Raw genomic sequence first — 20,596 nt, forward strand, 5'->3', positions numbered from 1 at the left:
CGTTGGCTTTATGTTAATGGCTGTGCCACTTTACTACAGTATGATAAGCTCAAGCGTTAGGAAAATTCCTTCCATTGACCGATCAATCAGTCACTATGTGGTCTGGGACGTGTTTCCTTTGCTAGTCACATGCTGTCAAAGTGCAAAATCAGAAAACACTGTAAACTGCCTTTTTTTTTCCTATGGTGTTTCATCGAACATTAGCTATGCTCTTGCATCGATAGCCGTTACCTAAAAACTTACTGGCAACCATTAGACATTTATTGAATAACAGTATATATGGAAAATGAAAAATTCAATTTGAAATGAATGGATGTGTTGATTTTAAGTTCGTAGACGTGAAGAAGCATACGAAATGTTATCTTTTCAATGGCGGTTGCTCGGCCCTTTTCTGCTTAATTGAGCCTGTGTTCATTTTTTGTGGGTGTTTTCCGTAATTGTATACGCCACATTCAAGCTGCACCGAAAGAACGAGAAAACAAACGTTTCGAAACATGTACGTTATCCCACGCATTTAATTTCAGTCTTCAGAAAACAAAAACAATAGGTGATTTTCTCTCCAATTCGATCTTTTGTGAACGATGGTGAGTGGCTACCAGGGAATCTATACCTCAAGCTATCTATTAACCCAGATTTTGTAGTCTGCCAGCAAACTCAAGAACATTGTCCCTCTTCTCGACCGCGTCCTTGTTCAAAGAATCAAGGCTCAAGAGGTTAGTTACTAATGGCGATTACTACTTAACTAGGTGTCGAAGCTAAAACACTCACTCTTCAAAAGAAAACTGCCTCTGGTATTTTGATTCCAGAGAAGGCTCAGGAAGCTCTTAATGAAGGTTATGTCGTTGCCACTGGTAAGGGTGCTCTTGACAAGGATGGCAAGCACATCCCCACCCAAGTTGACGTTGGTGACAAGGTTTTGCTCCCTCCCTATGGCGGCAGTAGCGTCAAGATCAACAGCGAGGTACTTATTGTTGGTCGAGTTGCTTGATAAAAGCGTGTCATGAGAAGCTAATACATAATATATGAATTATAGGAGTTCCTTCTTTTCCGTGATTCCGAGATTCTCGCCAAGGTCACCGATAACTAAGTAAAAAGCATTGCATTTTCGTCCTTTTTAATAACATGTAAATCTACCCATCGGCCGTCTGTAGTCAGTGCGGTTTCCCCTCAAAAGTAAGACAATAGAATTCCAGGTGACCCTTGTCAATTTTACTGCCGTATGCCCATGTTGTTTTATTGTGTGCTGTTACAAAGATTAGGGGTTTCCGATCCATTATGATGGAGGTTAGCCCACTGGGATGGAAGGCTCCTACAGTGTTAATGTATGTTCGCTAGAATTTGTCTCGACAGTTTTGCTTTTTTCTTTTTGCTGTTTTTTATTTTTCAGAAACTTGCCTTGCAATTTGAGAGAGCTTGTGACGTCTGAATGCTCCGACGCCTGATGTTCAGGCGATTGTACTCTACCAAACCATGGACTCATGCTGAAGCCTCAAAATGGTGCAAAAGCTTTAGTAAAGAGCAAATTCCAAAAAGTGATCTGAAAATAACTGTCAGTCGAAGCAGTGGGCCCGGAGGCCAAAATGTGAACAAGGGCAAGTAACCCTGCCATTTATACAGTTGAATGGTACTTTGACTTCTTACATTTACTACTTTGTTTAGTAAATACAAAAGTTGACATAAGGCTTGGTATAAAAGATGCAAAATGGATACCTGAATATGCGAGAATCAAGATTCTGCAGGAGGTGAGCTAATTTCTTCTGAACAGGTTTATTTAGGAATACTGTATAACGTTCCGTTAGGCCAATGTTCGAACAACTAAGGACGGCCAGTTGATAATGGTCTCTGACAGAACCAGATCTCAAGCTAAAAACTTGGAAGATTGCATGGAAAAACTCGCAGGTGTAATCCGTTCTGCGGTACAGGTTCCGAAGGATCCTGACGCTGAAACTATCCAAAAAGTGAAGCAACTGTAAGTCTTTGATATTCATATTAAGCCGTCTTCCGTGACACTGACCATTTGTACAAAGTGAGGAAACAGCCTACATGAGACGTAAAGATAGAAAACAGCTGCATTCACAAAAAAAGGTCCAGAGAAAATCCAAGGGTCCAGACTATTAGCAGCAGACATAGTCTATAAATGTTGCAAGAGGAAGCGACGGAACCATATTTCCAAGTAGAGACCCCCATGCTGTTTATTTGATTTCATCAACAATTAAAAACTGTCAGTTCTGTAAACTATTATATTCAACTATTTCGGTAATCATAAACAATTTCAATCCATGAACTATGCTGTTCATTTTCCAAATCCTATTGCGCCGTCGTTGGAGTTATTCAAAATCGCCAGCTCCTGCTTTCCACTTGGGAGCACTTGGCTATCATTATAGTTTGGGTCATTTTTGTTGATCCACTTTCCCAACCCAGCCTGCAAAAGGAATGTCAGAAACTCATGCATTACGATGGTGTAACAAAAGAAGGGATTTAAAATGATATTTACTAGCTTGCCATGTAATATATGCGATTTTAGCGTTTGCATTGTGCTTTTACGCCGATACTGCGGCTGATGTTCAGCTTCGTCATCTTGGGGAGTTGTCTGTGGATCTGATATATCAGTGTGTTCAAGCCAAGCTTGCACTTTTTCTTCTGCATCGGACCGTTGCCGTGCACATGTGCGAGTAGGTGCTGTCTTGCCATCAGAGTCATCTACTCTTGAGCCAGTATGTCTACTTGTCCATGGCTTATGACGAATTGCCGCCGCCGAGTCTACTTCAGATATGCTGCTCTCATCGTCCTTGCCGGGGTGTACTTGTAAGCTGGCACTTGGCGCATAATCTTCTGTAGGTTCAAGGGAGTCAACGGCTAATTTGTCGTGAATGGATTCTGGCGGTGTATCTACACTCCCCAGAGGAGCACCAAAGGAATGTATAGAGGACCGATTCAGATCCATAGATATTGTGTCCTTATTTATATCAGAAGAGTTTTGATCGGCGTCAAAGTGTCTTTGCAGAACGATGGACGGGGTAGCGATCTTACCATCGCTGATCGGATCTTTTGCATTTATAGTTGGCTTATCCATTCATCACAAATATTAAACCTGTTTAATGTAGTTGTTGGTTTTGTTCAGTTGTGGGCAATAGGAAAGCCTTGTGTCAATGCGAGAAAGGCGATTGGGCGCTTTTTATGAGACTGGCAGATGTGCACGATCACGTGCCATATGAACCAGTAAGGCTTGTGACTTTTACAGCGTTGGGTCACCTGATTATCACGGTAACAGTGCCATAGTCTGCAACAGTGCCATAGTCTCCATACTACGTTATGCTACGTTATTTTGTTATTTTTGCTTTGAATTGAAATGAGGATGCGAATTGTTTCCGAGAGGGTTTACAACTGAGAGCAATTGGTGGTTATTACATTTGCTGCAGATCATGAAGTGTCGGTGTTGAAAATAAGGCTATGCCAAAATTGAAAGCCTGCGATCTGCACTGATATGGGTGGGATTTGATATGGAAACCAGTCATTTGCAATGAATGACGGACGAAACATCGTAGAAGCATTTGTTTTATACATAGAACACTTTTTTGTAAATCAATTGCTTGTCAGTGTTTCCTTTTCCACAGTCGTCCGCCAAATTTCAAACAAATAAGCATGCGTCAAACTGGCGTCAGGATAGAGGGGAGCCATTCCAGAAATGTTACATAAACGCCAATGGACAGTTCGACTGTAATCCAAGCGTTCCTAACGAACATGATAATTAATTTTGACCACCCTCTAGCTTGGAATACCGATTATTAACCTGTGAGTATCTTTAGACCATTCATAATCCAAGATTTGTGAGCTATGCTTCTGAAGGATGTGAGAAGCTGGCCATCCGTCGAATCATAAAGGTACAAGAGCTGCCAATTATTTTTTTCGGCAAAGAGACTTTGAAATTACCCCTGAAGCTCGTCAACCAACCGACGCCGAATCCAGACAGATAATATGAGAACCAAGGCATATGGACGTTGATTGAATTGATTACTTTTGTCATGCTTACAGCTGTCGGTCAACTTGGTGTTTTCCTTCCGTCCTTAATTATGATAATTGTGAATGCAACCTAGAGTACCTTACTTATATGTTACAGTGGACGTGCATAATAGCTGCTCTGATACTTTGTCAAATGTAGAAAGAAAAAATAGTCTTTGGAAATGTCTCGCCATAGGCAATTAATATCGGCCATGGAATGGTTTGTGATATCCTGTAAGTCAAGCTCATAATTATATCAATTGGTGTCGTTTCCCTACTGACCATACTTCAGATGCCATCATTACAGTAATTGTGTGTCTCCTTTCCAAGCCCGAACCAAGCAAGTGACATTTTGCAGTGCCGCCAATCTGCCGGGGTGAAAGTTTCCTTCTATCCCAATCTACCTTCACTGGGTACGAACAGATTTGCTGACGCCTTATAATCACCACCACATTGACCTGGTTCTCTTCTCTTTGCCTCAAATCACCATTCTCTGTCAATTGCAGAATTCTGTACATGAAACCATTTTAAACCATTTTGTTCTTGTGTCGACGCAAAAAAAGAGTTTGCATCATTCCCAAACTTTTTATACCCAACTTCAGTTGAAATAAATGCAGGCTTGGCAGATTTGGAGGGACTCATTATTTCGTTGATAAAATAAAGACTGCTATTAATCAAGAAGTCATCGCGAATTTAGATAGACAGATACCCATAATCGAACACGAAAGAGTGCATTTATCTCATTCTTTAAGATAGATACATCAATTGTAGCCTATTTGCTTCTATACTGAAAGTTATCTATAAAAGCAACGCTGCCCATCCAGCCATCATAGCAAGGCCACCAAGAGGGGTGACGGGTCCAAGGAATTTAAACTGGTCTCTGTTCAAGGTCAAGGCATATATTGTGCCACTAAAGGCCAATGTTCCGCCTAGCATCAATGGTGCCGCGTAACGATTTACAGCGCGAGGTGCTGAACTAACCACTAGCAAAGCGATAGCGTGGGCTAACTGATAATTAGCTGCCATTTCCCAGCTCTATGTTGATAATGTGGGATTATTATAACTTCCCGGGTGCTTCTTTATAATGCCGGTTAACGTTGTTACCTTCAATTTTTTTGGGTCATTGTTAACATGCTTTGCCAGTCCATGCGCGCCGAATGCACCGAGTGCAACGGCAGTGATGCCTTATGCAATGACAGCCATTAGACTTTAATAATTTGCTTTGTTGGCCATAATTTTGACATACCTAAGGTTGCTCCAGCCTTCCAATAGAATGTAGAGGTCATTTTTTTTTTATTTTAGTTTGAAAGTTAAGAAAGAAGGCAAGCTTCTGATGACTCAACATGAAAATGAAAATGAAAAAGATTATGTGCGTGGCGGGGTTTGGGCTTTGATGGGGATTGGGCAAGCTGCAAAGTGCATTTGGCTTGAGCAGCTTATTGGACTTACGGTGTAAATTACAATCGTTTAAAAGTTACGTTCTTATTTTTCAGTTTTACTTGAGAAGATTTACAAGTGACATTTATATGTCTATACATGTACTATTACATGTATGTGTTGTTGCGTATAGCTGAAGGCATAGCACGGCTAGATGCTCCGCAATGGCTGCATGGTAGCTGTGGAACGGGATAGCTATCCTGGCGATAATCTCTGAATTGATCAACATTAGCGTGGCAAGGCATATGGGCTTGTTTGTTGCTAGTCAAAGGGTTTGCACGTGTGGGTACTGGTGTTATGTCTTCCTCTATGAGTCTCATAAGACTCCCTACTCTCTTGTTCATGGTCATCCAGTCATCCAGACCTCCTGATTGTGACCAGTCGGCATTCTGTTGGCTAGAGAGAGCGACAGGATTGCCAACATCGAAGGATGATCGCCTCGAAGATGGTCTAACACGATGGGACTCTTCCGGGGCCATTGACCAGATGGAGAGCATAGGCGACCATTGGTTGTGGCCATGGAACCCATTTTCTGTGGAGGAGGTCGCATTATATGAGTTATGTGGATTGGGCATACGGAGAGAGTCCAGTGATCCTTTACGTTCTTTCCAGCTCGGAGTATTTTGACGTGGATTCGTAAAGGTCTTAGGTTGTGGATCCCATGGGGAGGTAAACGTTTCCTTAGTTTGCCATTGCATCTCATTGGGAGATGGGGACAAAGGATTGTCTTCGTTGTTATAATTTGAAGCATGATATCCTTCTTTTTCGTAATGCCAATGCCTTAGTGTGTCAATAGGCGAGGGGCTATTTTGTTGTGTATCCCCGGAACGAGCATATAAATGACTGGCATTCATGTCTTGATGTTTTGCTTTAGTCGACGATGGATACATTTGTCCAATCGCATGTTTGCTTGTATTTTCCATAGGTAGAGGTATATTGTAGTAGGAGGAAGGAATGTCATTCTTCTTGGCTGCTTTTGTGTGATAACATAAAAGCATGTTAATGGAGATACGCTGTACATGATTAAAATATCGTGTCAAAATCACTTACGAGGCTGCGGTGTGAGCTTTTCTCTCCATGGTTGGCACACTTCTGATGCGTGCATTGACTTTCCCCAGGTTGTCATATCTGATCCTTCCATGTTATTAAGTTTTGTAGCTGGCTTTGGCTTGCTATAAGAAACTTGGCGGCCACCATGGTGTGCAAAATCATGTCTGCTATTGGCTTTGCTCTTGTCTTCTCGTAATGTTTGCGAATTTTCAGATCTCTTGCCTGAAGCCGAGTGGGGAGGTCTGTCGGAAGTCGTACTGCGAGTCTTCAATTCTCCCCAGCTTATTGTGCGGTCCGGTACGACATCATCCCAACCTCCTGGTGCAGGAGGGATAGGCTGAACTTCAGCATCGCAGGGGCGTTTTTTGCATCTCATAAATAAGGCTATTTCATCAGTACGCATAACTCGCTCTTCATCTTTGGTTAGGTGCTGAACTGTCTTATTTCGCGGTGTGCTGACGTCCTTTAACTGGGTATGTTTTTTAGAGGGAGCGGACTTCTTGTTACGTTTATGGGTTATGGTGTCATCAACTAGCGTGAAGGAGCAAAAAATATATGAGGAAAATGACAAAATTTTGGCGTAGTCACTAATATGAGTGGAAGGGTCTAATTGGTCCAGAATACCACATCACTGTCATCTCACCTGTCGAAGAGCGCATGCGCCAACTGTTATCCGACTGCCGAGCCCGATCATCTACAGGCATCGTGGAAGTACTAGAGCGGCGTGGTGTTGAGCGATCATTACTGCTAGTGCTGCTACTCGAGCTGCCACTATCGCAGTACCATTCATCGTCGTGAACTAGCACTCTGCTGTCAATATCTGGGTTTGCATTGAGGGAAGCTGCCGGGTTTTGTTTGGCGGTTGCACGGGAGGTAGTTGAAGTCCGCTTAGTGTCCCAAGGCACGTTATATGGATTCCATTCTTCCGAGTCGTTTGCATTCGAAGTGCTTATTATTGCACACGGCTTTGAAATGACTGAATCGGTTGGTGAGGTCAACTGATATCGACTGATGCCTGAATCCATCGCTGGCCAGCCGGATGAATTGATTTGTAGACGACCAAGCTCTTGGGTTGGCATAAAGATAGCGCTAGTTGTTTGGCTATAAAATGAATAGACTCAATATTTAGACGTGTATGTACTCTGTATGGACGTAATTTTGAAAGGTTAACGATGAGGAGGAGAAAGACGAAGAAGGGATAACGGCAAAGACAAAAAAAGTCAAGGTAACAAAAAGGATAAAAATAAAGAAAAAGAGTAAGTGGGAAACCAATAATAAAGCGTTACGAAAAGCTGTTTTGTAGGAAAAAGGGATGAAAATTTTCTTTTGCAGCGGTTTTTATTTGGTCGCAGCAACACATCACTCAACCGATCTGCAAATTCAGAGTGAAAGGGTAGCTTTGAGACTTGTGAGAAACGATATGCTGGCTCCTGTTTTCCTTTTTCTTTTTCTTTTTTACCTTGTCATTCTCTCTAGAATCCCAGTTTCCCCCTTGTATTGTGCGCCGTGTTACCCCGCCCTATCTTTCTGGGCGTTGAGCCAGAGCACACCGCGGAATTCTGGCCAAGTCTAGCGTCATCGGTCATCTCGGTGTTGGCTACTTTAGGACTTGCCTAATCTACTCCTTATCAAAAAATGCAGCTGGTTGATCTTATTGCATTGTCTCCTTGAGGCTAACTAGCCAAACACTTCAATGTGCTGCCTGAAAATAACAATAATAACGCCACACACTGACGAACATCTTAACGATGTGATATCCGATGGGAGCAAGGAGTAACATGACTGCAGCTTGGCTATTGAAGGACCGGTAGTTGCAATGGAATGCCAATATGTAAAACATTGACGCCATGCAAAATGGTTGGCTTCCTTACCGTAAATACGGCATGGTGAACTTCGTCTAAATATTCGCATTATTTTGACTGGGGGTTTAAGAAAGTCAAACCCAAATCGGGGTTGACCGACTTGCAAAGTTTTCATCCGAGAAGACATCCTTATTTTGTGTACCTCAGCATGGCTGTATCCCTCATCTGCTCCAATAGCTATGGCGTTGGAGTCTCACCGAGGTTACCGAGGCGAAGGTATTGCACGTGATCATTTGACGTCGTAGAACTAGGGGTCGTGGGGCAAACTTTTTGTTTAACCTTCACAGCTGACGACGTTTGTTTTGCCTATAGCCATTGAGACTACCTGCCTCAGATTATCGCCGTATTCGTGAGCGCTTACTTTAACCTACTAAAACACTTCTCAAATGCTTTTATGCATCTGTATGCGGGGGATGTTCTTCTCACAGTCAAATGATCGTCAAGTGTGCTCAACTAGTCCGCAAGGGGACAGTATCCCTGGAACTTGTAGCGGAGATGCCACTCAAAGAGACTTGTGAAGGTTCGCCGATCCTTCATATTGACACCAACAGATACCGTTGAGTTAATAGCAATTCAGCTTACTCAAATTTTTGGAAAAAAGGGAAGTAACTTAGTATTACTGTCGACGTGCCTTTTACTGGCGCGTTTGTTGGTGAAATATTTCACCCTGCTAAGGTGGATAAAGTTATAATTATGGCGTGTTCCACCGGCTGCTCATCCTTTTCCAAAGGCTTTTGTGCCATCCCATGACCGAGCCATTTTAACGAGTACGCCTTTTACTTGACGTTCAATTTTTTTTTTTCGCTTGGTGCGTCGTAGTATTTACTAGAGTTGATGCATTCTTCGTCCTACAGTTATCTGAAAATTCTCCAGACGAACGTGTTTATAGAAGAATAACGATATGCTCCACAATAACGTTCACTGTTACAGTATATTTTAAGGCAGCATAAAACTATATTAGAAAACGCAATGACGATGAGGTACGGTGCCTGCTGGTAAGTAGCAAAAAGGAGCTGGACGTAAGGCTAAGCTAACAGCAGTCATTGCCAAGTCTTAATAGATTATATTGATGAGTAACGGAAGCTGTTTGACCTGATATCAGAAAGGCTCTGTGTGAAGTTTTCTCAGACATATTGATATCAATATCCGCGTTACCTAGACACTTGACTCAGAAATGTACGTTGACGCTCATAAAACCTAGGAGTGCTACCGGCCACAAGGAATAGCGACCGTGTCATCAGATTGCGATGTGTGAGGGTCATAGAACGGATGCAACTCCTGAGCTAGATTATGGTAAGACTTGCATGTTCATCGATGAGGCAGGATTCAGTCTACAAGCTCAACGTGATTACCATCGGTCTCGAGAAGGGACTCTAGCCCAAGGGTATTATGCCAGCAGTAAAGGATATGAAACCACCATTTTGGGCACTATTATCAGAAGCAGGAGTGATAGACATATCTTTGGAAAAGTCATAAGTTGTGTCAATATCCACCAAGAGAAAAATAAATGACGCAAAGGCAATGGTTGTAAGTGATCAGGTAGAATCGGACGTAGCATTAACTTAAACGTGATGGATTGTGTTCATAGCGTGTATGTCGTGTATGTCCATGCATCACGCATCAAGGCGTTCATTTTTATTTTTTTTTATCTTCGAGGAGCAGCATAGTTACCGCTGTAGCTGTATTCATGCATAAACATCATACCCACTAACATTTGCAGACTACGGTTTATTCGGTTTGTTGCGCAATTTTTCGATGACTGAGTTGCAGTCGGTTGCAATAAAATATTTCGAAATCTGGAAACAAGATGAGTGTATTAAATTTTATAATGGCCGTTGCCAAAATACTTTCGTACGGCTATAATTTCAAGTGGCATTTTCTAGTGCACGAAGCGCGCCACATTCCCTGTGAGGCTGACTGCCTACAGGAAAGCCTTACGTGAAGTACGCAAGCAGCGAGAAAACTGTTTCCTTTGAAGGCAAGTACAATTCAACCTCATAATGCTTTGATAGAATATTTCTGCTAAAGAGGGTTGCTCGCTTTTAGATGCGGATTGAAAAGGTATTTATCGACATTTGCAGGTAAGGAATATTGCCAACCTGATTGGCTAAAGACCGTCAATCGATTGGAAAAACTTCTTTATCATCAGCCAATTTAACTTCTAGTACATCGTAGTTTTCTCACACATAATGTACGCATTAATCCCAAAGACCCTCTCCATACCATACCAATCGATGCTCACTGCAATCACAGCTAAAATGGCTATTGTACAAACCCCCGGTATTACGTTTGGTCTGACTGTTCAGCGTGTCTGGTATCACGACAGGGGCTTATTTCCGGAAGCCTTTAGGCAGTCAAGGAGATTAAAAGCAAAGCGGCGGGTGAAGCACAAGAAAACAAAAAAGTCGTTTAAGCTCTTCAAGCAGCCTCTCGAAAGAGTCCCAGTGGTACACATATCAAAGGTAAGCATGGTCTAAATCGAGTGCTGTCTTCATGCCGAGGCTGACCCTGTCTCTTGATTTCAGTACTTCTCTGAGATCAAACCTATCAGTTTCCAAAAGGATTGCCCATTAGCTAACATAGCTTTCACGGACGACCTCAAAAAATCCTCTACACATTTGTAGATTTTCTATGAAGAAGTTAAATCCAATTAACAAGCTATGGTTGCAAAATTTCTGAGATGAAGAAAAGTATAAGGTAGGTAGTGTATATTCTATTCGATCTCGCTTGCAGGGCATTTGTATTGATTTAGATGTTAATCATATTTACCCGCTCAAATATCCTATTTTTATGTACTTGCCAATGCTTACCTGCAGCGTGCTCGGTGGAAATTTGCCTCGTTGATGGCGCCGGCGAATATTAACTAGTATACACAATTTTGTTCACCTTGCTAGAATAAACGTATTTCTGTAGGGCAGAGTAATAAGTCACTAGGCAGGATACTGACCATTTTATGTACTGGATCCCAGGGAGCTAAGTTTCCTCCAAAGCGACGTTAAAACATTGAGACACTTTGTTCTTGTTTATTATTTCAACCAAATTTATTTTAACCGAACAATAATGTATGGTAATTTGATTAGCTTACAGCTAACTGTTGATTAATAAGGAGTTGCACCAATCTGTTTGGCGAGTTTAGTGGTGTAGTCTTTAACCACAGTTGCAACGCAGTACGCTTGTGCTTCATTTTTGAACGGGCCGGCCTCGCAAAGAGAGCCAACAGCGGCACCAGCGTTGTGCTTATTAACATAGCTGTATCATACGGTATGAATTAGAAAGGATTAAAAGATTTTGGTAGTAGGCACACGACGTTGAATTTCTACCTGGTACAATCAGCATTCCATTTAGTACAAAATTGATCAACGGTTTGACCCTTAGCAAGCTTATAGTCCAATCTCCTATCAATAGCGTCAACTGAGATAGCGGCCAAAAGAGCAGTAACGAGGATGATGATGGAGGTGCGCATAGTGGAGTGAGATGTCGATGTCTTAGAAAAGTGATCCGACAGTCCTCTTATATACGCCTAAATTTGCTAAATTTATCTAAACTGGGTAAATATAATAATAGTTGAACACAGAGGCTATCTTTAGCGTTCGCATATTGATTTCATGGGATACCTGGGCTTTACAGTTGGAACATTTGATACACCGTAATATAAGCGTCTTATTTTCTAATTTTAAAAAATAAAAACCATCTCGTACTTCATTTTCCAGTAGGCACGGTAGCGCAAAATTTCATTGGGGGTACACACAAGGTGATACGACCAATCAAAAGCATTTCAAAGTTCACAGAGAAATTAGGACTGCAAATATTGAAAGAAGCGTGAGATAGCCCGATAAGATCCGTGGTTTAACCGAATAAAAATACACCTCAACATCTCGGTTCAAATATAGTTATTTGCTATGTTGTCCAGTGTGTTCAATACACGATTAAAGGTTTATTACATTCCATACATCTTGTCGATATCTTTTTGACGTGGGATAAAAAAAAGGAAGGTGGATGATAATGAGGTATAAAATTGGTTATGCTGCTTTATGAAGTATATCTTCTTGGGCCCCCTACAAGCAAATAGCTGGGTAAAGTGCTACCAGCCTTCATGGCTTAGCACTTTTGCCTGGTCAAACCAGGCGTGCATACCGATGGCGGACTTTTAGCTGTCTCATTGACTGACTTGGCTGGAGACTTTCCTCAACCGACAGGGATATGATCATTTCCTTATTTGAATACTCCTCCATCATTCGTTCATGCGATGAAACTTCATTCAGCAAAATCAATGGGAAAGGGTTAGAAGGCAAAGGGTGTACAGAGTAAATAAAACTTGCAAGGAAGCCATATCAAACCGTTCCGTGGATGCTGGATACTGTCGTCAGTCACGAGTCGGTCGAGCCTTTCAAGCTTGATTTTTGGTTGGTTAACAGTGAGAGAATTTGGGCTCCGCACGATACAGAATTGTTTGCTGGTCAACGAAAATGCCCGTAACCAATGAGCATGATTGACGCTCATTTAAAATATTGTCATTAGTTGGAATGAAAATTTGTGTGTTTTGCTTTACAATTGACGGACTTAGGAAGGACGTCAGATTTTTCAGTTTGCTCATAAAGAAAAAAGGAGAAAGGGATTAAACGTAAATGAATATGAAGAAGGAGGTGTAGTAGATTAAAAAACATAACAACAATGTTGTGTTGCTTTAGCAAAAAGGCTAGAAGAATAGAGGCTGCGTCATATCCGTTCGGTTAGGCATGCTTGGCTTGGGGTTTGGTGTGTGGTGGCAGTCTCGGGATGTAACGAGCCAAAAGTCACCAGGATATCAGGTCCGATCTTGAATTGATCACCAACTTCTCTCACAGGGGCCAACGACTTATTCAAGCTTCTTATTGTATATTCGCTTGGGATCACACCATTTCATCTCTTACATTCTTCGGTGCATTTGCTCATTATGCTAACTTATCCTCTGCTCTCTACCCTATCTTCTTCCCACCGGTATTCACACTGAACTTTTTCTGTTACAAAAATACTTCCTTTGTTCTTCTGCTAACTGCAGATACCAGCGATCTTTTCTTATTACATCCTTTCAAATAACTTAACCCAACTACCTTCTGAGTAACTGTTTACTATCGAAAGCGCTCTCATCTTTCACATTCTACCCTTCCTATCTCGCATCCGTACTTACATACCTTTGATCATCTGTTATTTTGTTTTGTCCACTCGACGTAATCCTGTAAAACCCTTACCTTCATCCGTTCCCCCAAGCTTCTGTATATAACCGGTTGGCCCTTTGCCTAGCTATTCCTTGGATATCCCCAACCTGCTGACAAAGGTTCAATCTACTCATCGCTCTTCACTGGAACAGGAAATTCCCGACCCCACCAAGATCGAGTTTCCATCCCCCTCATATAGATTTAATGAAGCGACATTTAAGGGAACCGCTAACCCTGGAAGGTCCCACTGCAAATCATGATGTTGATTGCAAGAAAGGAGATGGTAATGATGGCTATTGGACACTTTTGAGAGACTATGCCTCTAGTCAGACGGTCATCAAATTAAAGTTGGTAAAAAACTCAGCCATCGGCACCAAACGACCGAGTTTACCTTCTTCGCCACCACAACAGCCGATCAAACGTATCAAGATGCTGTATTTAACATCACCTGACATATCCTTACTTTCGTCAAAGATATCGACATTGTCCTCAAACACCGTATCTCCATGTTTAAGCTCATTTGAAGAGCCCTCTTACACCACATCTAATTATTCTCGCCCCACCACGATATCCACGGATGTTCAGCCAACCTTACCGCTGAAAAAGCGGCCAAGGAAAAGTCCATCTGCCCCTGGGAAATACCGTGAGGTGTCAGTTGAGACCCTCACACTTTTGGATGCTATTCTCCCCTCTGCTCAAGATAGAGAATCTCATCAAGTTGACGACAATAGCTATATGGCTTACCGCAACATATTACTAGGCGCGCTGGAGTCTGAAAAATTCAGACTATCGCAACCTGTGTATAAATTGGAAGGTTTTGTCGGCTGCGGAGCCAGTGGCCTAGTGGTCCGCGCCAGGCAAAACGACCGACCTGTGGTTATAAAAATGATCGCAGATGTGAGCAGCTCCGCTCACGGTAAATATCACAAAGAACTGGACAACCTACTTAGTCTGGATCACACAAATATCATTTCCCTCATTGATGCTTTTACATGTTCATCACAGTACGTAAAAACATCTTCCCAAGACGCTCCACTCAAGACTCCTCAAATCTTCTGTCTCGTTATGCCATATATGGAGGAGACTTTGTTTGATTTGTTGGCCCATCAAAGAGAATTACGAACCACCAAACTAGGTGGCTTACCTTTGGTCCAAGTTCAGAAAGTGTTCGCTCAAATCGCAGCTGGTCTAGCTCATATGCACTCTCATGGGATGTCACACAACGACATAAAAGAAGAGAATACTTTAATTTCCATCAAGGGCGATCATATCCAAGCAGCGCTGTGTGACCTGGGCCATGCACGAGTGACCAGAACCCGAAAAGAGCCAATCGTCACTTCACCACAATACAAATGTGATCTTGTGCACTGTAACCATAGGCCGGAAAACGAGACCCGGCTTTACATTATATATGGAACCGCTGCTATGACTCCACCTGAGATGCAACCCAATTACCGATTGCGACAAAAAGCTCTCAACGCTTCCTCCTCTCCTAATCCGGAATTCGTTAAATTTCAGGGCTTTGAAGCTGATGTATATGCTCTAGGTTTGGTCCTTCATAGTATGATTTACGGTAGACTACCTGATGAATGTCATACTTGGCCGAAGAATATGGAAGAATTTAAACGCTCACAACCCATCAAGCAACCTGCTGGTCAGTGTGCTGTAGATATTGGTGGCGCTAACCAACTACGCCTAGCCTTACCATCTTCTCTTCGACATCTCCTCAACGGTATGCTTCATCGCGACTTTCAACAACGTTTCAGAATGGATCAGGTCATTAAGCATCCCTGGCTACGTTCAGCCATATCCCCATCTTAACATCTTATACACAAACATTCCTTTTATTGTTTTTCCCTTATTTCATGCCAATTTCAACTTTTAATTGAACTTTGTGGTTCTGCCTACCTCTTTTCTATACCAGATTGTCATGCTAATTTTCTTTTTGCTATTTTACTGATGCTAATTGCTTGTAAACATTTGTCGTGATGCTCCCTCTTAATTGGTTTTTTTTTTTTTAAAAAATATATATATATATATGCATATATGCGCTATTCTACACAGTGTTTTTTTTTCATACTGTATATGTGTGTAGCCGTAACTTGATAATCAAAGCACCCCATACTTCGAATGCAGGCCAAAGGCTATTCGCATGATTTAAACGTAATTATAATACTAAAAAAAATCAAAAATTTTCTAGCATACTGCTCATTGGCCAGCTCGAAGAACGAAGCGACGGATATTACTGCACGAGCAAGATCAATGCTGTCGTCAAAGCGCACAATGGATGCTGACAGCCCAGAAAGTATAGGGTGCTATCCACGTGACTACTACGTCACCCATCCGCTCATTAAAATTTTCCTTTGCCGTAACCGACGAACTTCGCTAGTATCCTTTTACCTTTTGTCTTGCCTCTGCTTTTGGTGAATTTGATAACATTGAATGGCTGATGCATTACCAGAGCCACTAGAAATGGAGCACATACCTATTGATTTGAGACAAGATTTGTCGGGTTCACATTACAATACGGAGCAATCCAATTTAATTTCTCCTGTCGACCACAGCCTACATCACCTAGATTACAAGTACTCATCATCTGTGAAAAGTCCTAATCCGTCATACCAACAACAAGCAGATCAGCCAGTTGGCAACAATAATAGCGTCGGCGATAATAATAATGCCCCTCATTTGTCATATAGTCAATCCTACCATTCTAATTCACCCAGTCCACAATCACCGTCGCCAAGACTGCACTATACCGTTACCGAGGGTAAGCATTGAGTCCATTTCAACTTGCACAATTTCAATTTTTTTTTTTAAAAGAGAAGATATGGAAAAAAAACAAAAAACGCATATTCATATATGTGTTGGCTGCGCGAGCATGAACTCGAATGAGTTTGATCTCTTTCATTGATCATTATATATTCTCCTACTCTTATCCTGTCCGATACTATCTATGTTTGCTTTTCCACTCTTCCTCTTTATATTCTTTATTGCAAACGTTGTACTTAGAAATCTCCTGATATCTTGAATACTCTCTCCGATCTGTCACGCCTTCTTTGTGCATGCTATAGCCAGATGTACCAGTCATCCCGCAAATCTCTATTGTGGACGGTGTATCCTGGCGGTACTGGTTACCGTAATGCGAGGAGTTCTTGCTTGATTGGGAGAAAGTGTACAGGATATGCACAATTTCAAAAACCACGTTCTTTTTCTTCGTGTTTCTCTTAAGGGAAAAAGTAACTTATAGAAATACGATTTATATTGACCAAAATTATATTCTCCTTCAATAGAAGGCTCAGTACACCATTCGTCCAAGTCAAACGAAGACTCAGACTTAGACAAGGACTACGAAGTTGCTATGAACCCTCAGCCAGTGACCGAAAACGTGAGCAATCTTTGAGAAAGGATCGATAACGTAGAGCATTTAAACTTATCCCTATCTTATTGTATTTTACAGCCAAATAACTTTGGAGACATTTCTAACACGGCACTGGTAAGCGTCGGTCACTTCGTCAGAGTAATTACAAACCGCCACAAGCATACACTGATGCACAGCTCCCAAAACCAGATACCTGAACCAAACTCTACCGAAGATGAAGCCATGGATGTAGACCCACTCCCTGTTCATTCCAATGGTATTTATTCGTCCAATGTCTCTGTACACTTCCTAGATGCATATCTTGACCTTTCTGGCAATACAGATCAATCGCCAACAGCCGATGTTTTGCCAGAGATTACTCCATCTCTAACTACAGCATCTTCAGATTCAAAATCTGACCTTGGTGTGTATAATCCTTATGTACAACCGCGTCAAAGTAGTGATAGTCCATCAACTGTCCTACCATCATCCAATCTAAAGCATGTTACAAATCCTAAAGCACCTGCTGATCAGTACAGCCTGACAGCTCCTGCTCAAGGATCTCAAAGACATTTGGTAGATAGAAATGCAAGGGATGAGAAGAGTAGACTGGAGAGGCTCATGAGTCCAGATGATGAGCAAGACAGTTTATTAGATCCGTCTCAAGGAGTGACTTCATTGATGGATATGATGCAATTGGTGCAATTGACCAAGACAGAAAAAAGCACAAAGACCCGTATGGTCATATTGCAGAAGATCATTCAGACAGACGATATTGCGTTACTACAGAAGTATGTAGCACCCCTGTTTATTTTTTTTTACCTCACCTGTGGTTCATGTTTACTAACTATATTCGATCTCGTATTGGTACTTATTTTTGCGTTCGCCTGTGCCATCGAACGTTTTCCCTATAGATTTGTTCATCACGAGGAAAGAATAGGCATACGAACGCTTGGAAACTGGCTCTATTCCTATTACGACAAAAAGATGATGCGGATAACAATGAGTATATTGAAGGTAATTTGCCGTATAGATGAAGATGAGATGATGTGAAAGACCCCTTTTGTTTATAACTCTATGTATAAATTATCAGGCACTTGACAAGCTTCCAACCTACGCATCAGATTTAAGGCATCTGAAGATCCAAGGAGTTGTTCGCCTGATAGCAACCATGTCTACCGGCAGCGATGGTAAGTCGAGAAACAGATGTAACGCATACCGAATTGATTCTATACTTACTTTACTACAGACCCACCAGATGTGACAACAGCTGTTACAAATCTCGATGCGAAATGGGAAAGAACACACCATTATCAACCCACGAAAGAAGAGGCTATAAATTTGGAAGCTGCCCTTGCTGAAACTCGCGCAAACAAAGAAGCTCGTGGCACTGTACAAACTCTTGATCAAGATAGTAAATCATCTCCAATGGGTAGTAAGAATAGCGATTCTGGAGACGGTAAAGCAGATAGTCTTAAACGATCGCATAAAAGCGCTGAACAGGTAGGTTCCAAATCATTAAGAGCAATAAAGCCATTGGTATATAATGTAACGCTTTTTCTAGGATCTGAAGCAAAATGTGAAGCGTGTCAAGTCCACTGCCACTAAGGAAAGTGCTTCTGCCAAGGCAAAGGCAGTTACGGATACAGATTTTTTCAATCGCTTACTAGCACCTAAGCGACCGCAAACTCCAGAGCCTAGCAAACCCAAAGCCAGTCAACCCACAAGTGACACAAAAGCGTCTACATTCAATGTAAATGAACTAAAGTGAGTATCCAATAGAAACATATGATGAATGAAATCGCAGTTTACTAACAATCTGTCGACAATCAGGAAGGCGAAAACGGCGGGCCGCACGATACCTACTGGAAAAGGTTCAGATTTTTCACTTGATGCACTACTTTCAACCATTGGTCGTAGCCCTGAACAGAAACGATCACCTGAAAGTCCACCAAAATCACCACCGCCAAGTACCAGCAGTGCGAAGTCGCCTGAAGCCGCAGGCAGCGACAGTGCTGGCACTAAACGGAAACGTGGGGTTACGTTCGCTCCTGATGATCGAATTGCAGAATATAGATATTATACACCAAATGCTGAAGAGTGGGCAGATGTAAGTTACATGAGGATGTATGGGAATTATACTTTGTTGCAATACTAAATCACTTTTATTTAGCAACCCACTGGTGAGGCAATAAATCATGTACATGGCAACGCCCGTGACCTTGATGTGGGTGAAGGTAGGATGGCTTTCGAAAGAACGCATCCAGCACAGGTACCAGAGGGTACCAAAGATTGGCATATTCCATCGCGTAAGTGTCGATAGCCACTTTCTGTTTTCCAGAGAAAGTAGATTTTTGGCTCGTATCTATCTAACACACAAACTTTCAAACTTTTAGTTATCCGATTACCAGACCATCTTGTTCTTGCGCTTCCAGAAGAAACTGCAGAGTCAAAGGCACAGGCGATTCGAGAAGAGTCGACATTTGCTGCCGTTTATACCAGTCTTGCGCATATACCTCCGTCACCGGCCGAACCAAACGAAGTTCCTCCTGTACATCCAGATGCCAATATCGTACACATTCCTTTGGAGGACCTGTATAGCTATCAAGTCAATGCTGAGAGAGCAAAACCACCACCGGAGCCACCTCTGCCTACTGATCCTGCTATTATGAATAATCTTTTAGCTGCTGCCGGCTCGGTGCTACAATCAATGAATGGGGTATCGCACTCTCAGATACCGGTACAGGCTACAGTTCCACCACCGCCAACAAATGCAAACGGCTCAGTAGATCTCAGTCTGGTTGATGGACTGCTTAAGAATCCTAGGTAAGTATTGTTGATATGCATTTCTGTACATATTCTTTTTTTTATTTAAACGCTCTATACAGCCTTGTTCAGTCGTTGCTTGGGCTTATGGGCACTGCTCCCAATAAATCGCCCAGTCCAGCAATATCCTCGCCTCCAGTGAACACTCTACCTACTGGCCCATCAGCCTCTATAGCATCATCCAACTCATGGCAACAGCCTCAATCAGCCCCGCCACCACCACCTCCCCAACAGCCACCGCGACAGCCTTATAATTACTATCAAACATCCCCTCCACAGCAATACCAGTCTCCCAATCGAAACCAGCAGTATGGAAATAATCAGCCCTACCCCGATCAATCCTATCCTGTAAGTTGTTCAAAATCGACCTATCCATTAGATAGTTACCAATCATTAGAGACACTTTTCTAATTTAAACTTTTTATCCATAGGTTCCTGGACAACCAACGCCAACAGCACGAGGACAATATTCTGCTTCTGGACCTGTGCCTAGCGGACCCAGCCAAAGACCTGCGATAAATCCAAACTTTAGAGGTGGATTCCGAGGAGGTGCAAGAGGAATGCCTCGCGGTGGTCGTGGTAAAGGACCTCGTGGAGGACGTGGTAACAAGTTTCGTGGCGCTCCCAACCGCTTCTAAGCACAAAAGACTAGAATGATTTTTCTTTCCACCATCACTTTGTCACATTTTCTTTCTTCTTTTATTGTAATGCTGTAAAAACCTTCCGTTTTATCTACTCATCTCGACACGCACACCCACGTTAACAAACGCACTGTACAAAATCCTTTACATTCAAACAGAGCTCTATATTTTGCTTAGCCATTCCATGAACGAAAGTGATAAATTTCAATATGGTAGTGTACATCG

General features: G+C 42.1%; 10 protein-coding genes across 10 annotated transcripts; 5 read left to right on the forward strand and 5 right to left on the reverse strand.

Moving 5' to 3' along the window:
• Positions 1 to 350: 350 nt before the first annotated feature.
• On the forward strand, positions 351 to 1,257 carry K450DRAFT_220505 (uncharacterized protein). The gene is made up of 4 exons (XM_051585564.1): positions 351 to 584; positions 642 to 713; positions 779 to 961; positions 1,034 to 1,257. Exons 1-4 carry the CDS (start codon positions 582 to 584, stop codon positions 1,085 to 1,087), a joined length of 312 nt encoding a protein of 103 aa, XP_051448905.1. The 5' UTR covers positions 351 to 581; the 3' UTR covers positions 1,088 to 1,257.
• K450DRAFT_220513 (uncharacterized protein) lies at positions 1,258 to 2,206 on the forward strand. Its single transcript, XM_051585565.1, has 4 exons — positions 1,258 to 1,592; positions 1,660 to 1,742; positions 1,800 to 1,969; positions 2,028 to 2,206. Exons 1-4 carry the CDS (start codon positions 1,427 to 1,429, stop codon positions 2,116 to 2,118), a joined length of 510 nt encoding a protein of 169 aa, XP_051448906.1. The 5' UTR covers positions 1,258 to 1,426; the 3' UTR covers positions 2,119 to 2,206.
• Positions 2,141 to 3,153, reverse strand: K450DRAFT_220517 (uncharacterized protein). Its single transcript, XM_051585566.1, has one exon. The coding sequence runs from the start codon at positions 3,071 to 3,073 to the stop codon at positions 2,294 to 2,296; it is 780 nt and encodes a 259-aa protein (XP_051448907.1). The 5' UTR covers positions 3,074 to 3,153; the 3' UTR covers positions 2,141 to 2,293.
• A 516-nt stretch (positions 3,154 to 3,669) lies between these two features.
• K450DRAFT_220520 (uncharacterized protein) lies at positions 3,670 to 4,090 on the reverse strand. Its single transcript, XM_051585567.1, has one exon. It carries the CDS (start codon positions 4,022 to 4,024, stop codon positions 3,833 to 3,835), a length of 192 nt encoding a protein of 63 aa, XP_051448908.1. The 5' UTR covers positions 4,025 to 4,090; the 3' UTR covers positions 3,670 to 3,832.
• A 613-nt stretch (positions 4,091 to 4,703) lies between these two features.
• K450DRAFT_220523 (uncharacterized protein) lies at positions 4,704 to 5,414 on the reverse strand. The gene is made up of 3 exons (XM_051585568.1): positions 5,246 to 5,414; positions 5,104 to 5,183; positions 4,704 to 5,034 (listed from the first exon to the last, which is right to left on the reverse strand). The coding sequence occupies exons 1-3, from the start codon at positions 5,283 to 5,285 to the stop codon at positions 4,798 to 4,800; spliced, it is 357 nt and encodes a 118-aa protein (XP_051448909.1). The 5' UTR covers positions 5,286 to 5,414; the 3' UTR covers positions 4,704 to 4,797.
• K450DRAFT_220524 (uncharacterized protein) lies at positions 5,285 to 7,779 on the reverse strand. The gene is made up of 3 exons (XM_051585569.1): positions 7,130 to 7,779; positions 6,487 to 7,017; positions 5,285 to 6,409 (listed from the first exon to the last, which is right to left on the reverse strand). The coding sequence occupies exons 1-3, from the start codon at positions 7,563 to 7,565 to the stop codon at positions 5,544 to 5,546; spliced, it is 1,833 nt and encodes a 610-aa protein (XP_051448910.1). The 5' UTR covers positions 7,566 to 7,779; the 3' UTR covers positions 5,285 to 5,543.
• A 52-nt stretch (positions 7,780 to 7,831) lies between these two features.
• Positions 7,832 to 8,214, forward strand: K450DRAFT_220527 (uncharacterized protein). The gene has a single exon (XM_051585570.1). It carries the CDS (start codon positions 7,907 to 7,909, stop codon positions 8,057 to 8,059), a length of 153 nt encoding a protein of 50 aa, XP_051448911.1. The 5' UTR covers positions 7,832 to 7,906; the 3' UTR covers positions 8,060 to 8,214.
• Positions 8,215 to 11,329: 3,115 nt separating this feature from the next.
• On the reverse strand, positions 11,330 to 11,842 carry K450DRAFT_276908 (uncharacterized protein). The gene is made up of 2 exons (XM_051593246.1): positions 11,669 to 11,842; positions 11,330 to 11,584 (listed from the first exon to the last, which is right to left on the reverse strand). The coding sequence occupies exons 1-2, from the start codon at positions 11,809 to 11,811 to the stop codon at positions 11,425 to 11,427; spliced, it is 303 nt and encodes a 100-aa protein (XP_051448912.1). The 5' UTR covers positions 11,812 to 11,842; the 3' UTR covers positions 11,330 to 11,424.
• Positions 11,843 to 14,698: 2,856 nt separating this feature from the next.
• K450DRAFT_161524 (uncharacterized protein) lies at positions 14,699 to 15,133 on the forward strand (the record flags this gene model as incomplete). Its single annotated transcript, XM_051584018.1, has 2 exons — positions 14,699 to 14,875; positions 14,936 to 15,133. Coding segments are annotated over 2 exons (375 nt in total), but the record flags the coding sequence as incomplete, so codon positions are not given.
• Positions 15,134 to 15,615: 482 nt separating this feature from the next.
• K450DRAFT_220542 (uncharacterized protein) lies at positions 15,616 to 20,521 on the forward strand. The gene is made up of 14 exons (XM_051585571.1): positions 15,616 to 16,313; positions 16,837 to 16,931; positions 17,004 to 17,039; positions 17,115 to 17,181; positions 17,248 to 17,695; positions 17,819 to 17,921; positions 17,998 to 18,094; positions 18,154 to 18,407; positions 18,469 to 18,671; positions 18,738 to 19,014; positions 19,078 to 19,213; positions 19,301 to 19,730; positions 19,793 to 20,078; positions 20,162 to 20,521. The coding sequence occupies exons 1-14, from the start codon at positions 15,986 to 15,988 to the stop codon at positions 20,366 to 20,368; spliced, it is 2,967 nt and encodes a 988-aa protein (XP_051448914.1). The 5' UTR covers positions 15,616 to 15,985; the 3' UTR covers positions 20,369 to 20,521.
• The last annotated feature ends 75 nt before the right edge of the window (positions 20,522 to 20,596 follow it).

Source organism: Umbelopsis ramanniana (assembly GCF_025399195.1).
Source record: "Umbelopsis ramanniana AG unplaced genomic scaffold K450scaffold_3, whole genome shotgun sequence".
Taxonomy (NCBI): domain Eukaryota; kingdom Fungi; phylum Mucoromycota; class Umbelopsidomycetes; order Umbelopsidales; family Umbelopsidaceae; genus Umbelopsis; species Umbelopsis ramanniana.